Source organism: Lethenteron reissneri, unplaced genomic scaffold (genome assembly GCF_015708825.2).
Source record: "Lethenteron reissneri isolate LAM-NWPU_2019-01 unplaced genomic scaffold, ASM1570882v1 scaffold_1639, whole genome shotgun sequence".
Classification (NCBI taxonomy): Eukaryota; Metazoa; Chordata; class Hyperoartia; order Petromyzontiformes; family Petromyzontidae; genus Lethenteron; species Lethenteron reissneri.
In genome coordinates this window covers 4,018,144-4,036,612 of record NW_026891376.1, presented here as the reverse complement: position 1 = coordinate 4,036,612, position 18,469 = coordinate 4,018,144, and the positions used below count along the sequence as shown (strand labels likewise).

The 18,469-nt window shown below is 59.3% G+C and overlaps 1 protein-coding gene across 1 annotated transcript in view; it reads right to left on the bottom strand.

Annotated features, from left to right (window-relative positions):
* Positions 1-2,180: 2,180 nt before the first annotated feature.
* Positions 2,181-18,469, bottom strand: part of LOC133338962 (ankyrin repeat domain-containing protein 11-like) — a 21,759-nt gene continuing 5,470 nt past the window's right edge. The window contains exons 4-11 of the mRNA XM_061547088.1: positions 15,983-16,103; positions 15,565-15,707; positions 14,744-14,936; positions 5,291-8,907; positions 3,919-4,674; positions 3,440-3,778; positions 2,848-3,408; positions 2,181-2,348 (exon numbers count right to left, since the gene is read on the bottom strand). Of these exons, the coding sequence (XP_061403072.1) occupies positions 2,181-2,348; positions 2,848-3,408; positions 3,440-3,778; positions 3,919-4,674; positions 5,291-8,907; positions 14,744-14,936; positions 15,565-15,707; positions 15,983-16,103 (5,898 nt within the window). The remainder of the gene's footprint in view (positions 2,349-2,847; positions 3,409-3,439; positions 3,779-3,918; positions 4,675-5,290; positions 8,908-14,743; positions 14,937-15,564; positions 15,708-15,982; positions 16,104-18,469) is intronic.

The following is an 18,469-nucleotide window of genomic DNA, read 5'->3' as shown; positions in this document are numbered from 1 at the left end:
CAGCGCATCCACACAACATCGTGGATGCATGTTGGGTCCAAGCAAGAACATCTGCTGGACTACATAGTGACGGAACAGCGGATGCGAGCCCATGTCCTCGTCACCAGGACCTACCGTGGAGCTGATCTGCCCACTGACCATCGACTTGTCATCTGTAAGATGCGCCTGCCATTCTTCCACTCCGGTGGTGGGTGTACACCCAGGACCCCATTCCCACCCTTAGTGGCATGGTCTCAGTTAGCTGATGAATGTTGCAAGCGAGAATTTCATCATCACTTGCGGCTGGGGTTGTCATCGTCCCCCACTCCTGATGTCGAGGGTAAATGGGCGAGGTTTAGGACTGTGGCTCATGCAGCTGCAATTGCTGCTTTGGGTCCCACGTCGGAGAATGAGCAGCCTTCACTTGGAGGTTCGGAGAGCCGTGAGGCGCTGCAAGGATGGGTGGTGGTCGCAGGTTGCAGAGGAGATGGAGTCTGTCCTCAGTGGCCCGCGATCACAAATCGCTCTTTAATTCAAAAAAGTAACCTGCGGTGCCACACTTATAACCATAATTAGGGGAAAGAATGGTGATCCAATCTCCGACCCCCAGGAACAGGTTTGCAGATTTGCTGAGCATTTTTGCGAGGTCCAGGAGAGGAAATTCCTCAGCCTGGAAAACATCGTGGGACAAAGTGGGGACGACCCTGCTGAGGCTGCGGTGCCTCAAATATTGGAGGAGGAAGTCACCCGCTGTGACTGGCTGGCTGAGGTACCATCCGTTGAGGAAGTACTGAAGGCAATCCAGAGTCTGAGACCAGGAAAGGCACCGGGCAGAGATGATCTCCCAAGCGAAATGCTGAGGGAGGGTGGCGTTTGTGCACAGACTGCCCTACATGACATCATAACAACAGTCTGGACCACTGGACGGGTTCCGCAGGATTGGAAGGATGCCCTGGTGGTCCCCCTCTTTAAGAAAGGGGACCGTACCGACTGTAACAACTACAGGGGCATCTCACTCCTCAGTGTGCCGGGAAAGGTCCTGCAAGGATTATTCAACATTGCCTTGCTACGCACGCTGAGGAGAGGCTTGCGGAGCCCCAATGCGGTTTCAGGAAACGGGCGGTCCTGCACAGATGCCATATTTTCTGTCCGTCTGCTACAGCAGAGGTGTAGGGAATTCCCACAAGACCTACATCTCTGCTTTAGTGACCTGGTCAAGGCCTATGATACCATCCGTAGGCCTGGGCTCTGGGTTGTTCTTCGTGCCTTCGGAGTCCCTGACCCTCTGCTCACGATCATTAAGGACCTTCATGATGGTGAGCGGGCCCGGGTAAAACTACGTGGCCGGGAGTCAGAGCCTTCCCTGTACACCTTGGGGTGCGACAGGGATGTCCTCTGGCTCCCACGTTACTTAACATCTATTTTGATTACGTAGTTCGTGAAGCCTTCAATAGCTGTACCGGGGGAATTTCCATCTGGTACAGATACAATGTGAGGCTGATCGATGCCCAGGTGCGGTCAAGGGCTGGCTCCCTATTGGTCAACCATGTTATGTATGCCGACGATTTGGTAATAGCTGCTCATTCAGAGAAGGAGTTGGAGACGCTGCTGCTGAGACTGGAGCGTGCCACTAAGAGGTGGGGCCTTACAATCAGCCCCACCAAAACTAAGCACCTGCCTGGGTATTTTGTACCATCGGACACTCCACCCCCACAACGGTGATAGGGCAGTAGTGGAGAGAGTGGAGAGTTTCCCATACCTGGGCAGTGTACTTATGACCGGCTCCGGTTTAACAGCAGAGGTCTCACTCCGAATCAGTCGAGCGGCAATATCTTTTCATTGGTTGCGTAACGCTGTGTGGAAGCTACCTGGTCTGTCGCTCCGCACGAAGCTTCAGGTCTTCTCGGCCAGTCATTCCCTCCCTTCTCTATGCTTGTGAAACGTAGACCCCCCTAATGGAACATCTTCGCCGGTTGGAAACATTTAGGCTGGCCTGCCTACGATCCATCCTGGGTTTAACCAGGCTGGATTGTGTGAGGAGCTCACAAATCCTTGAAAGATCTGGGCAAAGTCCCATCGGTGAGCTCCTCTGGCAGGCAAGGCTGCGTTGGCTGGGTCATGTAGCCCGCATGCCTAGCCACCGCATGCCTAAACAGCTTTTGTTCGGCCAGATCGAGGGGGCTAAAGGGGCGCGGCACGGACTACAGAAGAGACGGAGTCACGTGGCGGTGGTGGTGGTGGCGGTGGTGGCGGTGGTGGCGCTGCCCCACCCTCTCGACGAGCTGCTGCAGGCGCAGGGCTCTGCGCGCTGCCTCCTGCATGCGGAACAGCTCCTTGAGGGGCTCCGACAGCGACGGCGGTGGAGCAAACTGCGTACACCACGCACACACATACACACCGTGTGTACACCACGCACACACATACACACCGTGTGTACACCACGCACACGCAACGCACACGCAACGCACACACACACACAGTGTGTACACCACACACACAGTGTATACACAAGTACACCACGCACACGGCACGCACACGCAACACACACACACACAGTGTACACACAAGTACACCACGCACACGCCACGCAACACACACACACCGTGTGTACACCACACACAGTGTACACACAAGTACACCACGCACACGCCACGTAACGCACACGCCACGCACACACACCATGTGTACACCACGCACACGCCACGCACACGCCACCATACGCCACGCACACACACGCCACGCACACACACAGACCATGTACATACACTCACACACAGTGTACGCAAACACAGTGCACACACACACACACACCGTGTACACACACCGTGTACACGCACACACACACGACTCACGCGCGCTGGCGCTCACCGTGGGAACCTGCAGGCGGCTGTAGGGCTTGCCGTGCAACACGTAGGCCCCGGTGTGCGTCATGAACCGTGGGTAGCCGTGGGGCGGCGGCGGCGCCGGCGCCACCCCGCACAGCGCCGCCCACCGCTCCTCCGCGCTGCCGCGCTGGCGCGCAAACACGGCGCGCAGCGCGCACTCGCGCTGTGCACACTCACGCTGTGCACACTCACGTAGAGCGCTCTCACGTAGAGCGCTCTCACGCAGAGCGCTCTCACGCAGAGCGCTCTCACGTAGAGCGCTCTCACGTAGAGCGCTCTCACGAAGCGCACACTCGCGGTCGGTACCGCCTGAGTCCCCTCCTCCGCCGTTGCCGGCGCTCTCCGGCCGCCCGTCCTCGGCACGCGCGCCGACGACGCCGGCTCCGTCGGCGTCGCCCGCGGCGCCGGCCGCCGGGGCCCCCCCCTCCCCTTCCTCCTCGTCCGGCGGAAGAATGGCCACCGGCGCCGGCAGCGATTCCGCCGCGAGTTCGTCGCCGGTCGCGACGGCCGCGGCGACGTCCGTCGGGGCGCCGCCGGCCTCCTCCTACGCCGTCGTCCGCGAGGCTCAGCTCCACCTCCCGCTGCAGCGCCGCCCGCGCCGTCTCCTCCAACATCCGCTCCGAGATGACCACGTCGACGGCGTCCGCGTCCGCGGCGGCCGGATCGCGCGCCGGCGACGGTTCCGGCTCGACCCCCGGCACCGACCGCGTGTTGCCGTCCGCCGCCGAAGCGACAGAGCCCCCCGGCCGATCGGCGCGGAGCGGGGGAGCCGCCGCCACCGGGGGAGCAGCCGCGGGCGGTGCCGGCGGTGGCGAGGGCGCCCCCCCACCGGAGCCGCCGGCATCGCTCGCCGGCGCGGAAGAAGCGTCGGCCGCGACCGACGGCTCGTCCTTGGCGGCGTCGCTCCGAACTTCCTGCTCTCCCTCCTCCCCCTCGCTCGCGCCCTGCTGCTGTAGCTGCTGCTGCTGCTGCTGCTGCTGTAGCTGCTGCTGCTGCTGTAGCTGCTGCTGCTGCTGCTGTAGCTGCTGCTGCTGTAGCTGCTGTAGCTGGGCTGCTGCTGCTGCTGTAGCTGCTGCTGCTGTTGGGGCTGCTGCTGCTGTTGGGGCTGCTGCTGCTGTTGGGGCTGCTCCTGCTGTAGCTGCTGCTGCTGTAGCTGCTGGCGCTGGTGGTGGTGCGGCAGCATCGGAAGGGCGGCGGCCGACACGGGCACCGCCGGCTCCTCGCCGCCGCCGTGCTCGCCGGGCGCCGGCTGGCGCTGCGGGGGGGTCGCCCTGCCGGCGCCATCCACCGCTGGCGGCTCCACCGGCGGGTGCCAGCTCGGCGGCTGGTGCTGGGGGTGGTCGTGGTGGTTGTGGAGCTGCTGGGGAGGCTGCAGATGCTGCTTTTGGTGAAGCTGCTGCTGCTGTTGCTGCTGCTGGAGCTGCTGCTGGTGACAAGTCTGCTGCTGCTGCAGCTGGAGCTGCTGCTGGTGACAAGTCTGCTGCTGCAGCTGCAGCTGCTGCTGCGGATGATTCTGCTGTCGTTGCAGCAGCAGCAGCGGCTGCTTCTGCTGCTGATGATGATGAAGAAGAATCGGGCGCTGATGCTGATGGTTGTGCTGCTGCTGGTGCTGCTGCTGCTGGTGCCGTGGCGACGCCACTACCCTGGCGCCCTCCCCACCCGGCGCAAGCGAGGCCGGCAGTCCGCCGTCGCCGCCCTCCGCGGCTTTGCCCGTCGGCGCCGGCTGCTCACAGGCAACCCGCGGGCGCTGAGCGGGGCTCGCCGGCGGGGGCCGCCGCTCCTTGCCGGCGCTGCCGGCACCACCGGCGGCCTGTCCGGGGGAGGGGCGGGGTCAACACCGCGAGTGCGTCACAACGCGGTTGAGCAGCGTCTGGACGCCCCCCCTGACGCTCCAATAACACGCGGCGGTAGCAGCGGCAGTAGCAGCGGTAACAGCGGCAGTAGCAGCGGTAGCAGCGGTAGTAGCAGCGGTAACAGTGGTAGTGAGGCTTTAGCGATCAATATCATCCACAGCAGTGGTGTTATTGTTGGACTAGATCGCGTGAACATGGCAACCCGTTACTCAAATTGGCCGCGTTCAGAGAAATGTCACCGCTGGGTGTTGGCCGTGAGCGGGAATCAGAGGTCGCAAACGCTACTGGGCAGTTGGAGGCAGTCGCCCTCCAGCAACAACGGAGGGCAGAGGAGCGACGCTCACAACAACGAGCGGAGCACCGGGTGGCTAAAGCACAGCGAGTTGGCACAGTAGGGGGCACCGGTGGTGCATCAGCCACTCATCTTAGTCAGTCGACCCGTGGCCTCCTGCCAGCGGGCGTTCGACACTTCACGTGGCATTAACGTGCGCACAGGCACAAGCGAAGCGGTGACATCACCGCCACTTAGTCGGTTGTTGTTGTTGTGTGTGTGCGTTGCTAGGAGGCCCTCACCTGCGCACTGCGTGCCGCTCTCTCCTTGCAGCGAGCCTTCCCCTTGAGGTAGCGGTGCCTCCGCTCCATCTCCATGTCCTTCTGGCTGAGCATCAGCTCGAAGCTGGTGAGTGTCGTCGCCGCCACGCCACCACGGCCCCCGGCACCGCCCCCGGCACCGGCCGCCTCGTGACCCGCGGCCGCCGCTTCGCCCGGCCGCCCCCTGGACTTGCCGCCACCGCCGCCCGGCACCGGTGACTTGCGGCTGCCGGAGGAGCCGTTGCCGCCGCCGCCGCCGGCGGCCGTGGCGGCGCCGTTGTTCTCCTTGAAGGAGGAGGACGACTTACGCTCGTCCTTGGTGCCGCGGTGGGGGGGGGGCGCCCCTCCTCCTGCTCCCCCCCCCTCGCTCCTCACGCCCTCCCGCTCCTTGAGCCGACGACGCCTCTCTCTGTCTTTGTCCCTCTCCATGGCCTTGTCTTTGTCTCCATCTCTCTCTTTATCAACCGTCCTGTCCTTGTCTCTCTCCTTGTTCCTGTCTCTCTCCCTCTCGAGAATCTTGTCTTTGTCCCTCTCCCTCTCTCTGTCTTTGTCTTTGTCCCTCTCCATGGACTTGTCTCCGTCTCTCTCTTTATCAACCATCCTGTCCTTGTCTCTCTCCTTGTTCCTGTCTCTCTCCCTCTCCATAATCTTGTCTTTGTCCCTCTCTCTGTCTTTGTCCCTCTCCATGGACTTGTCTCCGTCTCTCTCTTTATCAACCGTCCTGTCCTTGTCTCTCTCCTTGTTCCTGTCTCTCTCCCTCTCCATAATCTTATCCTTATCCCTCTCCCTCTCTCTGTCTTTGTCTTTGTCCCTCTCCCTGTCTTTGTCTCCGTCTCTCTCTTTATCAACCGTCCTGTCCTTGTCTCTCTCCTTGTTCCTGTCTCTCTCCCTCTCCAGAATCTTATCCTTATCCCTCTCCCTCTCTCTGTCTTTGTCTTTGTCCCTCTCCCTGTCTTTGTCTCCGTCTCTCTCTTTATCAACCGTCCTGTCCTTGTCTCTCTCCTTGTTCCTGTCTCTCTCCCTCTCCAGAATCTTATCCTTGTCCCTCTCCCTCTCCATGGCCTTGTCTTTGTCCCTCTCCATGGACTTGTCTCCGTCTCTCTCTTTATCAACCGTCCTGTCTCTCTCCTTGTTCTTGTCCCTCTCCCTCTCCAGAATCTTATCCTTGTCCCTCTCCGCTGCCTTGTCTTTGTCCCTCTCCTTGTCTCTCGGACTGTCCCCGTCTCCCACCCCGTCTCCCACCTCGTCCCTCTCTGTCTTGTCCTTGTCTCTCACACCGTCCCTGTATAACGTCTTGTCCCTGTCTCCCACCTCGTCTCCCAGCTCATCCCTGTCTGCCACCTTGTCCTGGTCTAATGTCTTGTCCCTCTCTCCCACCTTGTCCCGCTCCGTCTTGTCCCTCTCTCCCACTTTGTCTCTCTCTCCCACCTTGTCTCTCTCTCCCACCTTGTCTCTCTCTCCCACTTTGTCTCTCTCTCCCACCTTGTCCCTCTCCGTCTTGTCTCTCTCTCCCACCTTGTCCCTCTCCGTCTTGTCCCTCTCTCCCACCTTGTCCCTCTCCCGCTCCGCCCCTCCGCTCTCCGCCGAGTCCCTCCTCCTTTGCTGCTCCTTCCACGACGGCGCCGGCGCCAGCGACCGCGCCGTGGCGTCCCCGGCCGCCGGCTCCCGGCCCCGGTGGCCGAGCTTGTGCCGCTTCACCACCTTCCCCTCGCCGTCCACCTTCCCCTTCTCCGTCGGCGGCGCCGCCGGTTCGGCGCGCCACGGCGTTCGGCGTCGCTCCGCCGGCGCCTTGCCGGCGCTCGCCCCGGACGGCGCAAAGAGCGACGGCGCCTCCGGCTCGCTCTCGGAGCCGGCGGACGACGCGCCGGCCTCCGCGACTGCGGGAGCCGCGGCAGCCGCCGCCTCCCCGTCGCCGCCAGGTGCCGAGCGCCGCCGCCGCTTTTGCCGCCGCAGCTGCCGCCGCCGCCTCGGCAGGTGCCGGTCACCCGCCGGCCGCGGCTCCGATTCTGCGGCGCTGGCGGCTCCCCCTGCCGCGTCCTCCTCCTCGTCGTCGTCTTCCCCGTCATGGTCCTCGCCGTCCTCGCGGCCCTCGCCGGGCACGGAGGGAGCGGCCCCGGAGCCGGCGCTGCCGCTCCGGTTCCTTTCGCGAAGCCTGGCCACCGCCGGCATCACGGCCGGCTCCCCGGGCCTCCTCTCCGGAGACGGCGGCCCCTCGGCCCTCCTCTCCGAGGGGGGCGGCACTTCCGGCCTCCTGTCAGAGGGGGGCGGCCCGTGGGACTTCCTGTCCGGGGGGGGCGGCCCGTGGGACTTCCTGTCCGGGGGGGGCAGTCCTCGCAACCTCCTCTCCGAGGGGGGCGGCACTTCGGGGTTCCTGTCGGTTGTGGGTAGCGGCTGCCCATGTGACTTCCTATCTAAGGTGGGTAGGGGCTGCCCGTGCGACTTCTTTTCTGAAGGGGGCGGCACTTCGGGTTTCCTGTCCGAGGTGGGTGGCAGCTGCCCATGTGACTTCCTGTCTGAGGTGGGTAGCGGCTGCCCGTGCGACTTCTTTTCTGAAGGGGGCGGCACTTCGGGCTTCCTGTCGGTTGTGGGTAGCGGCTGCCCGTGCGACTTCCTTTCAGAGGGGGGCTGCCCGTGCAACTTCCTGTCCGCGGAGGGCGGTACTTCTGGCTTTCTGTCGGTTGTGGGTGGCGGCTGCCCGTGCGACTTCCTGTCTGAGGGGGGCGGCACTTCGGGCTTCCTGTCGGTTGTGGGTAGCGGCTGCCCGTGCGACTTCTTCTCCGAGGGGGGCGGTACTTCTGGCTTTCTGTCCGAGGTGGGTGGCGGCTGCCCATGTAACTTCCTGTCCGCGGGGGGCGGCTCGTGTGACTTCTTGTCCAAGAGGGGCGGCACTTCGGGCTTTCTGTCCATGATGGGTGATGGTTGCCCGTGCGACTTCTTGTCTGAAGGGGGCGGCGGCCCATGCAACTTCTTGTCCGAAGGGGGCGGCTCGTGCAACTTCTTGTCCAAGAGGGGCGGCACTTCGGGTTTCCTGTCTGAGGTGGGTGGCGGCTGCCCATGTGACTTCTTGTCCGAAGGGGGCGGCGGCCCATGCGACTTCCTGTCTGAAGGGGGCGGCGGCCCATGTGACTTCCTGTCTGAAGGGGGCAGCACTTCGGGCTTCCTGTCCGAAGGGGGTGGCTGCCCATGTGACTTCTTGTCTGAAGGGGGCGGCACTTCGGGCTTTTTGTCCGAAGGGGGCGGCGGCGGCCCATGTGACTTCCTGTCTGAAGGGGGCGGCACTTCGGGCTTCCTGTCCGAAGGGGGCGGCAGCCCATGTGACTTCCTGTCTGAAGGGGGCAGCGGCTGCCCATGTGACTTCCTGTCCGAAGGGGGCGGCACTTCGGGCTTCCTGTCTGAAGGGGGCAGCTGCCCGTGTGACTTCCTGTCTGAAGGAGGCGGCTGTCCGTGCGACTTCCTGTCCGCCAGGGGATTCCTCTGCGCCGACTTCCTGTCCGGGGGGGCAGGCGGCACCTCAAGCCTGCGTCCCGGCGCGTCCGTCCCCGTGCCGTCGGCCTCGCCGCGCCGGTTGGACTCCGGCTCCTCGTTGCTCAGGGTGTCCGCTGCTTGTGGTGGTGGACAGGCAGCAGCGGGGGCGGGGCAGACAGAAGACCACAGTGACTTTCACACGGCCGAGAGCACCCCGGATACTCGAGGTGAATAATTAACTAAGCATACGGAAGTGTCGGAATGTCGATGTTATACAGGGTGCTTCACTTATATGGGACTTTCGTTTTCAATAGAAAAAAACGGATAATACTACACTGTAAACACGATAACAAATGGACGTTAACAGCTTCGAAAAGTCAGTCTCCCACTTGTTCGCCATCATTGTCAACGCACGCCTGGAATCTTCCCCAGGTGGTCTGCAGAGCCCTGAGGGCACATTTCTTGTGGCGTCGTTGCAAATTCTCAGAAGCGTTAACATTGAGTCAACGGACATCCTCCTCTTCCTCCCCCACCTATCCAACTCCCCCCCTCCTCCCTGCTCAAGCGCGTGTAGGGCAACAACCAGTAGGGGCCCGGCAACGCCCCGACGGGACTTCACAGCCGGAGAGACGATGGTCTGCGCGCCATCGTCTCCTTGCTCCCCACGTTCACACGGCGGAGATGGCGGCACCGCCACTCCACAAAGCTAGCAACTGCGACGCCCCATCGATGCTCGCAAGCGCCAGCAATGACGACGACGACCCTTCGCCACTGAGTGGCGACGAAGTCACCACGGCGCATATGGCTGGCCGTGTGCACGTTGAGGCCACGTGAAGTGTCGAACGCCCGCTGGCAGGAGGTCACGGGACAGACCAGGTGCCAAGGGGTTGACCGACTGAGATGACTGGCCGATGCACCGGCTGTGTCCCCCACTTTGCAAACCCGGCACTTCGCTCGTTGTTGTGAGCGTCGCTCCTCTACCCTCCGTCGGAGCTATCCAGTAGCAGCGTCCTTCACGAGCCTCCTCCACAGAGGCCGATCTTGACACCGCTGGTACCAGTCATTGGCAAGTCCACTCAGCTTCACATCCTCTTGCACCACATCTCTTCTCTAGCCCGTGCCACGCCTGTTTAGCCACCTCTATCAGGCCGAACAAAAGGTGTTTCAGCATAGGCTGGGCCTGTGGTATAAATGACCCAGCCAACGTAGCCTTGCCTGCCGGAGGAGCTCACGGATGGGACTTTGTCCAGATCTTTCAAGGATTTGTGAGCTCCTCACACAATCCAGCCTGGTTAAACCCAGAGTGGATCATAGCCAGGCCAGCCTGAATGTTTCTAATCGGCCAAGATGTTCCATTATGGGGGTCTACGTTTTGCAAATGTAGAGAAGGGAAGGCATGACCGTGGCCGAGAAGACCCGAAGCTTCATGTGGAGCGACAGACCAAGCAGCTTCCACACAGCTTTATGCAGCCGATAAAAAGATAATGCGGCTCGACTGATTTAGAGCGACACCTCTGCTGTAACACTGGAGCCAGTCATTGAAACACTGCCCAGGTATAGGAACCCCTCCACTCTATCCACAACTGTCCCATCACCAATGGGGTAGAGTAACAAATACCCAGGCAGGTGCTGAGTTTTGCTGGGGCTGATGGTAAGGCTCCACCGCTTAGTGGCATGCTCCAGGTTCAGCAGCAGCACCTCCAACTCCTCTGAGTGAGCAGAAGTCACCAAAAGTCACCAGATCATCAGCATGCATAACATGGTTGACCAATAGGCAGTCATCCTGTGACCACATCCGGGCATTGATCAGCCTCCCATTGTGGAAATTCCTCCAGTACAGCTATAGAAGGCTTCACGTGGGAGCGAGAGGACAACCCTGTCGCACGCCAAGATGAACAGGGAATGGCTCAGACTCCCAGCCACGTAGTTTTACCTGGGCCTGCCCACCATCATTAAGGTTCTTAATGATGGTGAGCAGAGGGTCAGGGACTCCGAAAGCACGAAGAACAAACCAGGCCAATTGATCGGATCATAGGCTTGACCAGGTCAATAAAGTAGAGATATAGGTCCTGTTGGACCACCAGGGCATCCTTCCAATCCTGTGGAACCCGTTAAGTGGTCCAGACTGTTCTTATGATGTCATGTAGGGTAGTCTGCGCACAAACGCCACCCTCCCCCAGCATTTGGCTTGGAAGATCATCTCTTTTGTTTTTGCTAGTCTCAAACTCCGGATCATCTTCACTACTTCTTCAACAGATGGTGCTGGAAGAAGTCAGGGGGTGACAACTTCTTCCAATATTTAAGGCACGGCAGCCTCAGCAGGGTCATCCCCACTTTGTCCCATGATGTTTTCCAGGCAGAGGGATTTCCTCTCCCCCAAGACCTCACAAAAATGCTCAGCAAATCTGCAAACCTGTTTCTGGGGGTAGGAGATCGGATCACTTTCATTTCTCCTAATGATGGTGATGTGTGCCGCTGCAAGTTACATTTTTGATGAATGTGATCGCAGGATACTGAGGCAGACTCCATCTCCTCAGCAACCCGCGACCACCACCCATCCTTGCAGCACCGCACGGCTCTAGGAACCTCCGAACGACGGCTGCGGTAAGTCTCCTCATTCTCTGACGTGGGATGCTGCAGAAGAGCCATTCCCTGTTGCTTGGAAGTCTCCTGCCCCGAGTAGAGGACTGTCCACTCCCCTCATGGTGACTGGAGCCAGAGTCAGTCGTCACACCCTCCCCCACTCACCCCCCGCGTGCGTCAAAGACAAATCTTCGTGAGCGTTGGGGGCAATGTCAGATCCCACGCTGGGTGATGTTGGCACAGCAGGTGGGCGAGAGAGATGGGCCTCAGCATCCATCGCTTCCAACAGTTTTCCACACACTCAGCAGGGAGAAGGTAGATGGGCCGTCGTTCCGACAAACTTTCGGGTGAAGAAACTTGCTCAGCCAGTTCGGAGGGGAACGTTGTCTAGACTCCGGTAGGGGGAGCTTTTGCAGGTCTCACGGTTGTTCATGTGCTGAACGTACGATGGGGCCAGCGGCGAAAGGGCTCGTGATCGGCATTGTCCTATTGACGCCGGTAATTTTTCATCGTGAGCGTTGGGGGTTAACACCAGATCCCGCCGCTGGATGTTGTTGACACAGCAGGTGGGCGAGAGAGATGGGCCCCAGCATCCATCCTCAAAACTAGCCGGCGCCCATCGAGGTCCTTCTCCCGCATGCATTTGGGAGTGCGGTGACTTTGGTGGCCGGCGTTACGACAAAATTTCGGGTGAAGAAACTTGCTCAGCCAGTTCGGGGGGAACGTTGTATAGACTCCGGCGGGGAGATTTGCCAGATTTCACGGTTGTTCAAGTGTTGAACGTACGTTGGGACCAGCGGCGAAAGGGCTCATGGATCGGCATTCTGCCTAACACACGCCGGTAATTTTTCATCACGAGCGTTGGGGGGCAACTCCAGATCCCACCGCTGGATGTTGTTGACACAGCAGGTGGGCGAGAGAGATGGGCCCCAGCATCCATCGCTTCCTACAGTTTTCCACACACTCACTCAGCAGGGAGAAGGTAGATGGGCCGTCGTTCCAACAAATTTTTGGGTGAAGAAACTTGCTCAGCCAGTACGGGGGGGGGGGGAATGTTGTCTAGAGCCCCGGCGGGGAGCTTTGCCAGGTCTCACGGTTGTTCAAGTGCTGAACGTACGTCGGGGCCAGCGGCGGAAGGCCTCGTGATTGGCATTCTGCCTCACCCACGCCGGTAAATTCTTCCGTGGCGTACACCGGCACTCACGTGGCCTCGACCCCCGACGACCTGCACAGACCCATCTTCTTGGTTCTTTCGGTAAAGTCACGTAGAAGGGAAGTAATAAAATAATACAAATAAAACATAATAGAACCAAGAAGATGAATCCCTGCAGTCACGAAAGCTTTAAATCGAGACCTGCACAGAGGCGACTCGCAAACTTGATTCGGGCGATTGTTGCAAGCCGGTTAACTGGCGGTCGCTGGGCAGCACCGGCGTGATGGAAGTCTGCGTTGGGTGAGGCTGTGACGTTACCCGCTCCGGGTCAAACGGACGATTCGTTCTTGTCAGCATCAAGAAACGGGGTACCCAGACCCCCAAAAAGGGGTGGGGGCTGGGGGATAGAGGCCAACGGTTCATTTCAGACCCTTCCAGAGACTTCTCTTGGTGGCAACGCGTTCATTTCAATAACGAGAACAACGCCAACAGCCGTAACGCTTACAGCTGTGGCCCCTCTAACACTACGGGGTACGGCCCCGTCACCCGGTAACGTAAGGAAGGTACAACCTCCCTTCTAGCGGGCCCTACACACCCCGGGCTACGCACTCACGGGTCCTCCGCTACGGGGGCTAGGGGAGGCTAGCGAGGGTACGGGTCCCACCGCTGGTCCGCTGCAACGCGGCTCTGACAAGAGCCTCGTCTGAGGGTCCCAGGGTGCTGGTCTCGTCTTCAGGCGTCTTCAGGTCTTGAGTGGACGAAGACTGCCGGTCCCGTTGAGAGGGCCGGCTCTTATACACAAGTTGGGGCTTCCCCCGCCCCTAGCCACAACCTTCTCCAGAACCTTCTAGAAGTCTCTGGAATGAACCGTTGGCCCCTAGCCCCCAGCCCCCACCCCTTGGGGGGTCTGGAGTCTCTCCCCCCCCCCCCGTCACGGGGTACCCAGGGGGGGTGTCTACCCCAGGTCAACCCCCACACCTCCCACTCACTCTCTCGACCGCTCCTATTGGCCTGTGAGGGTGGCGACCATAAGAATACCCGCAGTGCCTTGGTATGGCGCAACAAAAATATTAAACAAGTTTTTTTTCATGATAGTAGGTAAGGCCCCCGACTGGAGCTATACACAGGGCGCTTAAAAACAATGTCAACACTTCTGAGAATGTGCAACAACACCACCCCTGGAGACCGCTTGGCGAAGATCCCAGGCACGTGTCGACAACGATGGCGAACAAACGGAGACTTTATGACTTTTTGAAGCGATTAACATTACATTTGTAATCATGTTACAGTGTATTATCTGTTCTTTTTCCATTAAAAACGATAGTCCCATACTAGTGAGAGTGTGAGAACGAGTGTGAGTGTGCGAGTGTGCATGAGTGTGAGTGTGCGGGCGAGTGTGAGTGCGAGTGTGTGAGTGAGCGTGAGTGTGCAAGCGAGTGAGAGTGTGCGAGCAAGTGCGTGGGCGTGCGAGTGTGAGTGTGCGAGCGAGTGCGTGCGAGTGTGAGTGAGAGTGTGTGAGTGTGCGGTCGAGTGTGAGTGAGTGAGAGTGTGAGCGAAAGTGTACGAGTGTGAGCGTGAGAATGTGAGTGTGTGAGTGTGCGAGCGAGTGTGAGCGAGTGTGAGTGAGTGTGTGAGTGAGTGAGAGTGTGAGCGAGAGTGTGTGAGTGAGTGTGTGAGTGTGTGAGTGAGTGAGTGTGAGTGTGTGAGTGAGTGTGTGAGTGAGGCTAGACGGGCGCGGCACGGGCTGGAGAAGAGATGGAGTGATGTGGTACAGGAGGACGTGGAGCTGAGTGGACTTGCCGATGACTGGTACCAGCGGTGTCAAGATCGGCCTCAGTGGAGGAGGCTCGTGAAGGACGCTACTGGGCAGTTGGAGGCAGTCGCCCTCCAACAACAACGGAGGGCGGAGGAGCGACGCTCACAACAACGAGCGGAGCGCCGGGTGGCTAAAGCACAGCAAGTTGGCACAGTAGGGGGCACAGGTGGTGCATCAGCCAGTCATCTCGGTCAGTCGACCAGTGGCACCTGGGTCTGCCCCGTGACCTCCTGCCAGCGGGCTTTCGACACTTCACGTGGCCTCAAGGTGCACTTGGCCTGGCACAAGCATCGTGGTGACGTCACCGCCACTTAGTGGCGAATGGCGGTTGTTGTTGTTGTTGTTGAGTGAGTGAGTGTGAGTGAGTGTGAGTGTGTGAGTGAGTGTGCGAGTGTGCGAGCGAGCGGGTCTCCCTCACCTCGCGAGGCAGGGGAGTCGTGCGTGCACCCGCCCGAGCTTGCGGATCTGCTGCGCTGCAGAAGCTGCTGATGCTGCAGCTGCTGCTGCAGCAGGAGGGTGAGGGCGGCCGATGGCGACACGTCCAGGGGCCGCTCGCCCGTGCGGTTGGGCTGCGTGGCGTCGCCCCCAAAGTGCAGGAGCAGGCGCACCACCTGCACACAGACAAAGGTGCCCCCGGGTAGCCTCTAGCAGGGTGTAGGGGCAAGTGCTGCTAGTAGCAACGGCAGCACCCTATACACACAAAGCTCCCCCGTGTAGCTTCTAGCAGGTTGTAGGGGCAAGTGCTGGTAGCGAGTAGCAGCAGCGCCCTATAGACACACATGTTCAGTTGTTTTCTCCTTTTCACAGGCCGAGTCACAAACCGTACCTCTCCATAACAAAGGCTCACCCTCTTAAGCCTCACCTTACCATATGAATAAAAAGTGTGCTGCACTTGCCCCTTCCCCCCTCTCCAACCATTATATAAACGGAGTGGTAGCTCCTGCAATCTCTCATTTACTTGATACAGCTGTCGTGGCTGTGACGGTTCCACCTGAAGACGGAAGCTTGTGTTGCCTTCGAAACGTCGTGATTTTTATTTTATTTTACTTTTATAAATTTTAATGTTTTACCTACGTGACTTTACAGAAAAAACCTAAGAATACAGACAAAGCTCCCCGTGTAGCCTCTAGCAGGCTGTAGGGGCAAGTGCATAACTCTGCCAGTAGGGGTAGCGGTGATAGCTGGGGCACCCTCAGCGGCAGCCCCCCCCGCCCCCCCCCGCCCCCCCCCGGCCCCCACCTCGTCGTGGCCATTGGTGACGGCGTCGTGCAGGGGCGTGTCGTCGTCCAGGCCGCGCGTGTTCACCTGGGCGCCCGACAGCAGCAGCAGCTCGGCCAGATCACGGTGGCCACGGTTACACGCCTCGTGCAGCGGGGTCCAGCCTGGGGGGCCGGGGGGGGGTGAGGGGGGGGGCGAGGGGGGGGCGAGGGGGGGCGAGGGGGGTGAGGGGGGGGCGAGGGGGGGGCGAGGGGGGGCGAGGGGAGGGGCCAGGGGGGGACACCGACACACTTGAGACGGAGGTTCGAGAGAAGCTCCAAGGGAGATTTCGTCGGGTTTGACGGCGCCAACACAAACGTCGTTCTGTGTGGCTCCACCACCCCCACCACCCCCTTCCACCACCACCCCCCCCCCCACCCCCCCACACCCCCCACCTCACCAGCGAAGTCTTTCACGTTGACGACTGCCCCTCGCTCTATGAGGCTCCTGGCCACCCTGGCGTCTCCGCGGATGGCCGCCAGGTGGAGTGGCGTCTCCCCACGATCGTTCCGCTTGTTCACCTGGCGGGGGGCACAGCGGGGGGGGGGGGGTGAGGGGGGGCACAGCGGGAGTGGGGGGGCGAGGGGGGGCACAGCGGGAGGGGGGGGACGAGGGGGGGCACAGCGGGAGGGGGGGCGATGGGGGGTGAGGGGGGGCAGGCAACCGAAACAACAAAATTAATGAGTAGAATAAGTTTTATATTTAAATATTTTTTATTGAGGTTTTTGGCTGCACAATACAATGTCGGGACCCTGTAGGCCGGATATATTTTACTGACTTGGCTAATTAATTTTGCTAATTAACTAATTCTCGGCTACTCTGCCACTCAACGTTCCCACTGAACGTTGCCACTCAACTCTGCCACTCAACGTTGCCACTCAACTTTGCCACTCAACTTTGCCACTCAACGTTGCCACTCAACGTTGCCACTCAACGTTGCCACTCAACGTTGCCACTCAACTTTGCCACTCAACTCTGCCACTCAACTTTGCCACTCAACTCTGCCACTCAACTTTGCCACTCAACAGTTGCCACTCAACTTTGCCCACTCAACGTTGCCACTCAACTTTGTCACTCAACTTTGCCACTCAACTTTGCCACTCAACGTTGCCACTCAACGTTGCCACTCAACGTTGCCACTCAACTCTGCCACTCAACTTTGCCACTCAACTCTGCCACTCAACTTTGCCACTCAACGTTGCCACTCAACTTTGCCACTCAACGTTGCCACTCAACTTTGTCACTCAACTTTGTCACTCAACTTTGCCACTCAACGTTGCCACTCAACTTTGCCACTCAACTTTGCCACTCAATTTTGGGCCACTCAATTTTGCCACTCAACGTGCCACTCACTTGTCACTCAACGTTGCCACTCAACTTTGCCACTCAACGTTGCCACTCAACTCTGCCACTCAACTTTGCCACTCAACTTTGCCACTCAACGTTGCCACTCAACGTTGCCACTCAACGTTGCCACTCAACGTTGCCACTCAACTCTGCCACTCAACTTTGCCACTCAACTTTGCCACTCAACGTTGCCACTCAACTCTGCCACTCAACTTTGCCACTCAACTCTGCCACTCAACTTTGCCACTCAACGTTGCCACTCAACTTTGCCACTCAACTCTGCCACTCAACTTTGCCACTCAACTTTGCCACTCAACGTTGCCACTAAACTCTGCCACTCAACTTTGCCACTCAACTCTGCCACTCAACTTTGCCACTCAACGTTGCCACTCAACTTTGCCACTCAACGTTGCCACTCAACGTTGCCACTCAACTCTGCCACTCAACTTTGCCGCTCAACTTTGCCGCTCAACTCTGCCGCTCAACGTTGCCACTCAACTTTGCCACTCAACGTTGCCACTCAACGTTGCCACTCAACTCTGCCACTCAACGTTGCCACTCAACTCTGCCACTCAACTTTGCCACTCAACGTTGCCACTCAACTCTGCCACTCAACTTTGCCACTCAACTCTGCCACTCAACTTTGCCACTCAACGTTGCCACTCAACTTTGCCACTCAACTCTGCCACTCAACTTTGCCACTCAACGTTGCCACTCAACTCTGCCACTCAACGTTGCCACTCAACTTTGCCACTCAACTTTGTCACTCAACTTTGTCACTCAACTCTGCCACTCAACGTTGCCACTCAACTCTGCCACTCAACTTTGCCACTCAACTCTGCCACTCAACTCTGCCACTCAACGTTGCCACTCAACTCTGCCACTCAACTCTGCCACTCAACGTTGCCACTCAACTTTGCCACTCAACTTTGCCACTCAACGTTGCCACTCAACTCTGCCACTCAACTCTGCCACTCAACGTTGCCACTCAACTTTGCCACTCAACTCTGCCACTCAACTTTGCCACTCAACTCTGCCACTCAACGTTGCCACTCAACTCTGCCACTCAACTTTGCCACTCAACTCTGCCACTCAACTCTGCCACTCAACGTTGCCACTCAACTCTGCCACTCAACTTTGCCACTCAACGTTGCCACTCAACTCTGCCACTCAACTTTGCCACTCAACTCTGCCACTCAACTTTGCCACTCAACGTTGCCACTCAACTCTGCCACTCAACTTTGCCACTCAACTCTGCCACTCAACTCTGCCACTCAACGTTGCCACTCAACTCTGCCACTCAACTTTGTCACTCAACTTTGCCACTCAACTCTGCCACTCAACTTTGCCACTCAACGTTGCCACTCAACGTTGCCACTCAACTTTGTCACTCAACTTTGCCACTCAACTTTGCCACTCAACTCTGCCACTCAACTCTGCCACTCAACGTTGCCACTCAACGTTGCCACTCAACTCTGCCACTCAACTCTGCCACTCAACTCTGCCACTCAACTTTGCCACTCAACTTTGCCACTCAACG